General features: G+C 49.4%; 1 protein-coding gene across 3 annotated transcripts in view; it reads right to left on the bottom strand.

Annotated features, from left to right (window-relative positions):
- The window catches only part of TXNDC16 (thioredoxin domain containing 16), a 76,875-nt gene that overhangs the window by 9,350 nt on the left and 57,428 nt on the right, over positions 1-10,097 (bottom strand). For all 3 annotated transcript variants that reach the window (XM_019502316.1, XM_019502236.1, XM_019502404.1), the window contains 3 exons: positions 8,237-8,405; positions 7,235-7,371; positions 1,733-1,817 (listed from right to left, as the gene is read on the bottom strand). In XM_019502316.1, the coding sequence (XP_019357861.1) occupies positions 1,733-1,817; positions 7,235-7,371; positions 8,237-8,405 (391 nt within the window). The remainder of the gene's footprint in view (positions 1-1,732; positions 1,818-7,234; positions 7,372-8,236; positions 8,406-10,097) is intronic.

Genomic DNA, 10,097 nt, shown 5'->3' with positions numbered 1-10,097 from the left:
AAGCTGGCAGAGGGTAGGTTTAGCCTAGATATCAGGAGGCGCTACTTCACGGTCAGGGTGGCTAGGGTCTGGAACCAACTTCCAAGAGACGTGGTGCAGGCTCCTACCCTGGGGGTTTTTTAAGAGGAGGTTAGATGAACACCTTGCCGGGGTCGTTTGACCCCAGTACTTTTTCCTGCCATGGCAGGGGGTCAGACTAGATGATCTGCTCAGGTCCCTTCTGACCCTAGAAACTATGAAACTCTCTTTCCAATGCCACATAAGTTCAGTGTGCTTTGTTTTAACTACAAGATAGAAACTACGACTCTCTGGTCCACCAGCTGTGAGCAGTCCCAAAGATGATAAGTACTCTGGATAGGCAAGGAGAAGGTATTCTTATAATGCTTACTGTGATGTCACTCATTAAAGGAGAAACTTCTTAAGAATAAATTTAATAAACCAAATGCCTACAAACCAGCCAACTAATTGTTCTTCTGAAAACCCCAAGTTTATAAAAGAGCTCAAACAGTTCTTATGTTTGTTCCAAACAAGGTTCTGCATAAAATTGAAGAATGCTGGTCCCAGCCTCCTTTGCATAAATAGCGCACCTTGTGGCCTATGGTGCTTTGCTGGAATGACAACAGAGGACCCAATTTTCAAGGCTTTTCCAGCACGTACAGATGCAGACCAGTGCCCTCAGGCCCCCACATACTTGGTGCCTATGGCAGACACCCAACCACAGTGGCAGTATCTGAACACAGAAGTGATCTGTAGCTGCAGGGCTCTTGCAACAAGACAGAGGCGAGGGGATCCGAGCAAAGGTTTGCACTGACAGGAACATGCTGGGGAAGTGCTCCTCTGCTTCTAGCTGCTGGAGACACAGCTTTGTAGCACCCAGAAGAAAGGATGAATTCACTCAAAGAAGCCAGTGGGGTCCAGGGAATAAAGGGATCGATACCCTGATCCAGGATGCTATTGACTGCAGTGGGATGTGGGTCAGGCCCTCTGAGCCCAGAAAGCAGAGAAAAAATAAGAAGCTGATGAAAGCCTCCAAAGGGGAAACAGTTGAGTTCCTTGTTGCCTTACGCTGGATGAAGGAGAGGTGCACAGTTTCTCCTCCTCAGAGGAGAGCTAGTGCAAGGAGGAACTGTCTGCAGGCTTGTGAGCCTTTGGGCACTCAAGAAGGGCCAGGGAAGTAAAGTGATATGCCAAAGGTCACAGTGCAAGGCAGTGGCAGAGCCCAGGGCTGGAGACCTAACCACCAGGCACCCCCATGTTCACTGACAACCGTTCCTGCCACTTACGTGTCCACAGCTAAGAGTCACATATATGGGGCAAGCAGCTGGCCCACAGGTCTCATTGATAAAGGCATGGCCTACACCATGTTAAGTATGCAAGATACTATATGCGGACTCTACAGTTCTCCTCCATTTCTCCACTAATATCATCTATGACATGGGTGTCAGAACCACGGTTAATACCAAACATCATTTTACCATCTATCTCAGTTAGCGGGCACAGAGCTGTTAGCTCATGGAGCCTGCTAAAAGCAGTGTAAAACACACTTCTGTGTATAGCTTTGTGATGGGCCTTATGGTATTGCCTACCCTACTACTTGAAACTGCATTGGAAACCATTACTGATCACAGACATGCCCAGTCACACATGTAAAGCTGTCATTAAAATTCAGTGGCATTCACTGCAACGCAGATCAGCCTGTGTTCATATAGAAAGGAAAAAGCAAATGACTTACAGAACCGAAGCATCATCTCCATAATACAATCCTGTTGTGACATATCCTTTTAGGATGGCTCCTGCTTCGATAAATGCTTCTCTGGCTGTAAAAAAAAATCCATAAATAAGTAAAGAGAAGAGCTGGGGTTTTTTTTCCCCCCTCTGCAAATCATGAAGCCTGTTCATGGCCTGTTCATTTATAAGGTGTGCAGGACAGGCTGGGTCTGGTTCTCACCTTGTAGCTGTGTGCCAGGGCTGGAAGCAGCAATTTTGGGGAGTCACTGGCTCCCTGCAACCCTGATGGACTGGGCTCACTGGCGCAAGAGACCCCTCCCAGGCCCATGTCCTTTGTTCTCCAGCCATGGGCAGAGGAGAGCAGCCAGGGCTCCAGCATCTGTCCCCCTGGGTGGGAGCTCATAGTGAGGAGGATTCTCAGCCTGCTCCAGCCTCTCCCAAACAAGGGATCACTGGGGACCAGTGGGGTCATAGCAACTACAAGCCCCACAAAGCCCCCAAGCCAGCAATTACTCAGCGTGCCCCAATTAACCCCACTCAGCTCCACAGTACACATCCTCTTGCCTGCTCTCACCTACAGGAAGTGCAAGACGAACAGGGGTAATTTAGGCCTGTTTCAGTAAGCTCTAAATGCCCCTGGGTTAGCTCTCCCTCGGGGCGTAAAAGTAGGCATGGGGCAGTTACCAAAAACCAGCTGAGGGGTAAAACCCTACCAGGGCAGGCACATGAGGTGCAGCATCTGTGTGGATGGAGTCACACAAGATGATCACGACCAGGCAGCATTTGGGATCTGCGGCCCTGTGCACTCTCCCTCTAGACTTCAGTGCTCCCAGGCAACCTGACCCTGAGCCCAGTGATCCCAGGGGACCCTTCGGACTGGGGTCAGCTGTTGTTTGAAGGGGTCATCCTGTGCTTCCATGACATGCCCGGTGACAGCCCCTAACCAAGAGCTTTGCAAACTGCACAGCAGGTCTCTGGGAGCTTCTTGAGGCCATGTGGACACCAGCACACACAAGAGCACCTCACCCGCAGCTTTCCTTTTTAAGCCTCTGATAAGCAGCCACTATGGGACACAGAGGAAAGTCCAGCTGCTTCACATTCTCCTTGGAGGCGGTCATGTCCCCACTCAGCATTATTCCAGTCCAGAGATGTCAGTGAGGTCTTGCAGAGCATGCCTTGTGTCTGGTCGCTTGAATGGCTGCCCAGTGCTGAGGGCCATCCCAGGTCAGACCGGTTGGACATCCTGTTGCTCTAATTTGCCAGACGGAAAAGCCAGTTACGTGGCACGCTGCCCTGGCACTGGGGTAAAGTGCACAAACCCAACAGGAGAGGAGCTGCTGTGAAGTCCAGCGGTGAGAGTCACTCAGTGTTGGCCACTGTATGATGGGACGGGGTGAGAGATACGAGGGCTTGTCCTGCTCCAGCTGTGACTTCTCACTGTGACATTGGGAAGCTCCATCCTTAGCAGTTGTTAAGACATGGGTAAACAAAGCCTTGGCAGGGATGATCTAGTTAGGGTTGGTCCTGCTGTGATTGGGGGGGGTTGCACTAGATGTGACCTCCTGAGGTCCCCTCACCCCTCATTTTCTGTGATCCTATGCTGGGTCCTGCCCCAGTTTGTGACGAAGAGGATGGTTCCAACCAGCTTCACAGAAGCAGGTTGGGGTCTCCTGATGAAAATCATGAGGGAATTATCCAATGCCCAACAACATCAGGAGATGGCTTCCCATCAGCTTTGGAGTGGGCCATACAGACTTATAAAATGTTAGAAAAAACAGGTTATAAATGGCCCTCAGGAGGTCACACCTACTCCGACCCTCTGCTCAAGGCAGCATTATCTTTGTTGAAGTGATTCTAGACAAGTGTTTGCCCAAACTGCTCTTAAAAACTTCCAGTGATGGAGACACCATGACCTCTCTGGATAGTCTCTTCCAGTGGTGAACCATCCTCAAATTGAAAAAGTTCTTCCTCAGCGCCAACCTGCATTGTCCTTGTTGCAGTTTAAGGCTGTTACTTCTTGTCCCGTTTCATGCAGACACACTATCACATCCTCTTTATGGCCACCCTTCGTGTATTGGAAAACTATGATCAAAATTCCCTGCCATTCTCCTCTTCTCCTGACTCCATTATCCCAGGTCTTCCAGACTTTTCTTGTTTCCCCAACTTCTAATAAGACGTGCTAAGTCTAATTATGTCTCACCCAACTTTTGGTGCACTGTGATTGCCAAATAATCCTCTAAAATTCCCCTTTGCTTCCTTCCCATTGTGCTCCATGCAAGAGTTGACCTCCTTTTGCAATGGGAATGGCTCGTTTGGGTTTAACAAATGCTAGTGGGAAACCGTCACCTGGAAAATATCAGCCTGGAGAAGGAAGTAGCACCATCTGCCTCTCAGCAGACAGAGGCCCTTCGAAGATGAAGGGGAGCATTTCCTCCTCTGCTGCTGAAGGAAGTGAGGAGTTGTGCCAGTTCCCAAGCTGAGTGATGGTGAGGGAAAGTGGTGTTGGATGAGCAGCTGCTGCTCATCTTGGCGTTGCCTGGGCCATGGAAAGCCAGGCTATTTCTTGAGAAATCACTGCAGGGAGCTGTGCCAGGCATTTTTCCCTTTCTGATTTGATTTTCCTTTCATGTTACTTCCTCTCTCTCTTTAAAATATGTGATTTTCTGCATACAAGAACTCTGTGAACCAGCATCTCTTCCTGTTCTGCTGACAGACAGACAGAGAGGAAAGAATCCAGCTGGGTCCGCATGCGAGGCTCTGGAAGAAGTGGATGCAGCTTGTGGCATCAAAGCCATCCTTCCCTCAGACCCTCTAGCAGCTCCTCTGCAGAGATCAGGGTAGCTGGGCAGGGAAGATGGGGGATGTGCTGGAGTGTTAGAAGCCAGGCAAGGAAACAAGGGTAGAGTTCAACCTGCAGAAGTGTCCATGCAGAGCACTGTAGCCCATTAGTCACAGGCAAGGGGTCCTTTCCTTGAGGAGAAAGCCAGCGGTACACCCCCAGAACACTTATTCAGGTTGGCATTTTCAGATGTCATGTGCACATCAGATGAGGATGGCTCAAATGGCTAGTAAGATGCCTAATTACCCAGAGCATCCAACTCAACTGCCTGTGTAGTCACAGCAATCATGTGCATCCACCCCTCTCCTTTCACCAACGAGATCTCAGTAGATACAACCATTGATGCCAGAGATGAGAGCAAGCAGTGCATTTTTTCAGCTGGTCTCTCATCCAAGCACAGACCAGGTCCAAACCTGCTTAACCAGTAAACCAAGCCAAGACTTTGGTTTACTGACCAAAGTCTTGTGGTCAGGTGGTTTTTACTGACCACAAGACTTTTCAGGAGTTGACCTTCCATCTTGTTAGCCAGGGGTTTATAACATCCAAGTGCCTTTCATGTGAAGCCAGCAGCAATAATGAGGTCCTGGGTGGATTACATGAGGTTTCTCTTTCCAACGTCAAATCTTCCTTTTGTTACCAATTTGCTTTTTCTTAAAGGTTTTCTTTGGTTGCCTTTTTCAGGGGCTGGGGGTTTTCTGTCTGGAAACAGGTCTCAGTCTCATAAGCTTCAGCCTCATGGAGAAAGACCACTCAAAAGAGGAAGATCACCTAGGATTTCTTTAGGAAACGCTGCATTTCCTGACCTGTAAGCAGGTCACTCTCCCAGCTTCCCTCTCAAGGCCAGTCAGCTCTGGGTTTTCCAGCTAGTTATTTGCATAGGGCAAACTTGTCCAACAGAAGCCAAACAAAAGGTAGAACAAGCAAGTGTGCAAACAATGAATCAACAGACACAAACCAAAACCACAGCTTTTTCTCTCTGCCCCTGGAGCGTTCAGCCCTCTTTGGGGCTCAACCTTCATTCATTAATGATCTGCTGCAGCTGGCTCCCAGCCTTCTGGCCAGGCAGCCTATGACCCACTGCCTACCTGCAGCTGGGATTTCAGTCCCCTGAAAGTCGCATCTCCTTACACGGCTGTCAAGCCCCAGCTGGGGCATGGTCCCTGTACTGCCCTTTTCACTCATCACCCTGACAAGCCTGCGTTTCCCTCTCCCTCGCACCCCAGCAGGGATGCCTGGCTCAGCACAGCTTTTGACCAAGAGGTTGGTCACGGGACCCTGATGGCGTGAGGAACAGAGGGGCAGATCTAAAAATGGACTTAGGGAGTGAATAAGGTCCCTGAGACCAAAGCTATCACCCAGGAAACCCCCACTCAGCTGCTGGAGGCACCTAAATCCCAGAAGCACCATGGATTGTGACTGTGCACCTGGGAGCCGTCTCCGTGCGGTGTGGAAGCACTTAATGTGTCATGCACCCGTGTGCCCGAGAGGGACTCAGGACCGAGGTGTTTCTCTGCCTCCCCTGGGAGAGCCTGAGGCTGACGAGTGCTCCCAGACCCAGCACAGGGCCTGTGGAAGGGACCTGCTGGTGAGCAAGGAGATGAGGTCTTGACTGGAACTGGAGTTGTACTAATGTGAATGTACATGGGACTGGAGGGGCCCCGCAGACACCACATCCAGTCTCCCCGTCTCCAGACCGATGCCAGGATTCACCCAAATCATCACATCAGGCCTTCATATGCAACTGCAAGCCACAAAGTCTGAGAACAGCAGCACACTCAGCAGCCCCCAACAAAGACCCTGAACCACAGGAAACAGGGCTTAAAGGAAAGAGCCCTCTCTGTTTCACTGACAACACCCCCAGTGTGACGGTAGCGTTGCTCCTTCCTCTCCTCACCGAGTGGTGCCCTGCCAGAAGTGCTGCTGTCCATCTGTGCCCACATCTCCTGCCTTTGCAGGCAGCCTGCCTCCCTTGTGGGGGCTGTAATTAAGCCACAGGGGCTGTTTTGAGAGAGGGATCTGTTAGGCACGGAGCATACGATTGATTAGGGGTGGAATTCCCAAGTGATCTGTTCTCTACAGAGTCCACGGAGGGAAAAATTCACTTGGAAACCTCCCAAGCAAAGAGGTGACGTAGCAGGGCCCTGATGCTGCAGACAGAGCCAAGCACATGGACCTCTGTGCTAAAGCGGAGCCTCACAGAAAATAGGGCTGCTTTGCGTGGGCCCAAAAGCAGGAGTGGGCTCTGGAGATCTGGAGCAGAAACCTGTGCTGAAGACAAGCACAGAGAACCAGGCCAGAGACGCAGCATGCCCCAGTGGCTGAAGCACTCAGGAGAGCCAAAGTCTAGTCTCAACTCTGCTACTGACTTGCTGCGGGACCTCAGGCAAGTCTCTTCATCTCAGTCCTGTCTATTCAGACTCTGATCTCTTCAAAGCAGAGGTCATCTCTTGCTTGATGTTTGTGCAGCTACAGGGGCCTGATCTCTACCAGGGCCGCTAGATACCTCAGTATCAGTACATGACTGTGGTTAAGCCACCTAAGAAAAGAGGAACTACTGATACAGTTTCAAGCAGCAGAAATCCTCCCTCTGTCTTTGGCTATGGCTAAGGAGAGGAGAGCTCAACCCCTCTTCCTGCTGTACTTTCCCCCTCAAGGCACAGCATTTACCTTCTTTCATGCTGGGCGTAAACAGTCCCAAAACAGAGATGGTGTGATACGGCAACAGCTCAGCGAGGAGTTCCCCTCTTAAGTATCCTTCCACAGCTGCGGCTGACGCCAGCTTCAAAGGGCAGGACACTCTGCTCCTAGAGGAACACAGCAGAAGCAGGCAGGGTGTTTCCTCCTCCTTCAGTAGGGATGACATGAGATTAAAGGAACAGATCCTGGGTTGTTTGTTAGAAGAACCAAAAGGCACCAACCAGGGTGGGAAACGAAGGCCAAACCCAGTGGCCTTCTGAGAAGGTATGCATATAAGTGGCGTACACTGTGAACAGACATATAGTTTAGTAACAGTTATTTTCTGATCGCCAAAAGAACGACAGATTGTTAAGACAACTTCCAAACCACTTTTATGATCTAGATGCTGAGCTTGGTATTAAACCCAAGGTTAGGTCTGAAGCTATTACTATATGTCACATACCACACACTCCCAAAAAAAGATGTCCGCCTTGTTCTAGGAAGGCAGAATGAAGGAAAAAAAAAAGCACCCTCCCCAAATCAGGCCCAAAAACTGACTGCAGAGGATCCTGAACCCATGGATGAATCCTGACCAGCCAAAGGCTACCGTTTTAACCCTCTCATGGCTGGTGCCAAATTGGCAGCAGCTTTTGGCTGCTCAACCAAAAGCTCCTGCCAATTCAGCAGCAGTTGCAAAAGCATTGAAACTAAATATGAGCTGAGGACTGCACTCTGCCCTTCCCCTGGGATTACAGCTCCCTATGCAGCCCTTACAGTGCCTGCATGTTTCCAGCTCAGAAACCAGCTCCCTGCTTAAGACATACACCCCAATTTTGGAGGGGTAATTTTTGGGAAACAGGTGCCCGAGGTGTGCCAGTAAATACAGTACTCTGAAGACAATCTACATTCTAAGGACAAAAATGTCATTCAGGGCACTTCCTAGCAGATGTGCTGATCTGAACCAGCAATGACGTGGCTCTTTTGGGCACTCACAGCATGATGAACCTGAGCAGATCTTCTGTCCCTAGCATGCCGCCGTAGGTCAGTGGTCTCTCGCCCTTCTCATAGATCTTTACAACAGGGAATTGGGTGACATTCTGCTTTGCACAGACACCAGGCCAGTCCCAGCAGTTCACCCTGGCAAGGGAAACTCCTGAGGTTCCTGAAGGAGAAAACACAAATGTTTACAATAACGTTACGAAGTTGAAAGCCAGAGAGAGGGAAACGATTCAAACCAAAGCTTTTCCAGCACTCCCATGGGTATTATTGTATACACTTGTACTGAACAACATCAGAAATCTCTCCTGCTGTGGATCAAATCAAATGGCAGGGCCAGATTTTGATACCACTCCATGCAAGTAAGATCACACTTACACCACAGACATACCATGCCAGCCTGCTCCCATCGCTGTCTCCTGCATTGGTCTTATTCCTTTTCATAATCGGTTTTATTTATTTCAACTCTTCTTATTTGGTCTGTAACTATTTCTGATAGCTTCTCCTGGCTGACTGCCGCCTTCCCCGTATTAAGTGACCACTTTCATTATCATAATGTGGTTTAACAAAAGCAATTGTTCCACCTGGTATTTAGCTTTAAGCTGGATCTGCTTCTTTCCCAGACCCCTAGGAAGGGCATTTGTGCCCAAGAGCTCTCCTAATTATACAGCTGGTCCAGTAATATATATTCCCTAATCAATCTCGCTTCCTGAACTGGAAGCAGTACAGCCCAGACTACAGTAGGCTAGATCTATTTGAGCTTGCAGGGCTGGAGGAAATTCATCCCAGAGCACTTACAGAGCTAGGATCTCGGAAGCCATTACAAATTATCTGCAAATTCCTGAAGGATGGTGGAGATCCCCCGAGGGGCTGGAAAAGAGTCCCTGTCTTCAAAAGAGGAAAAACAGGGCCTGGGGATTTTGGACTAGTCAGTCTAACTTGGATGCCTGGCAAGACACTAGAGCTAATATTAAATGAATGTATAAGCACCTGGAGGAGATGGGGACAGATCATAAATACATTGTGCCAAACCAATTCAAATTCTCTTCTTTGACAGGATAACTAACCTGGATGATAAGGGGAAGCAATAGATAATATATCTTGATTTCAGCAAGTCTTTGGACATGAACCCAGTTGAGTGTCAAACCAACTAGGAAAACAGTCTAGATGGAAGCACCATGAAGTGGGTGCCTGGCAGTTCGAAAACCCCACAGCAGTGGCTTATTATCAGTCAAACTAAGAGGGCACCTCAACTGGGCTCCTATAGGAGTCTGTTCTGGATCCAGTCCTACCCACCATTACAGACTTGGATGTTGGACTAAATAAGACTGTATTTTCTGGTATATCACCTGCACTTTTTCCCCCCTAAAGACCAGCTGATGGAAGGGGGGGGGGGGCAGGGCACATTGTATGTGAAAAAATACAGATCCCCATAGGTCTGGAAATTTGGGTCTCAGAGCCGCTGAAATTAACACTGCCACTGCTCCCTATCAGATCTCTGGACCCGCAGGCAGATGATATGGTCCCACACGCTGGTCCACAGCCAGACCTGGCATGTGAGTAGGATCCAGCATGTGGCTCCAGACTTAGCATGCTATATCAAGCCAGCACATGGGGTCAGTCCACAGGCTCCATCCAGCAGGCTCTGCTGCTACTTGGTTATTTATCCAAGGTAAGATCTTCTGTTCTTCATGCTTCCTTTCGGAAAAAGGGTGTGTATTATATTCTAGGGCATATTTCATAGATTTCATAGACATTCAGGCTGTAAGGAACCCCGGAAGATCATCGAGTCCAGCCCCCCCCCGCCCCAGGAGCAGGAAGTCAGCTGGGGTCATAGGGTCCCAGCAAGAAAAACATC

This window comes from Gavialis gangeticus, unplaced genomic scaffold (genome assembly GCF_001723915.1).
Source record: "Gavialis gangeticus isolate Ggan-Ray unplaced genomic scaffold, GavGan_comp1, whole genome shotgun sequence".
In the NCBI taxonomy this organism is placed as follows: Eukaryota; Metazoa; Chordata; order Crocodylia; family Gavialidae; genus Gavialis; species Gavialis gangeticus.
The sequence above is the reverse complement of the archived record's forward strand: the minus strand, read 5'-3'. Positions and strand labels throughout refer to the sequence as shown.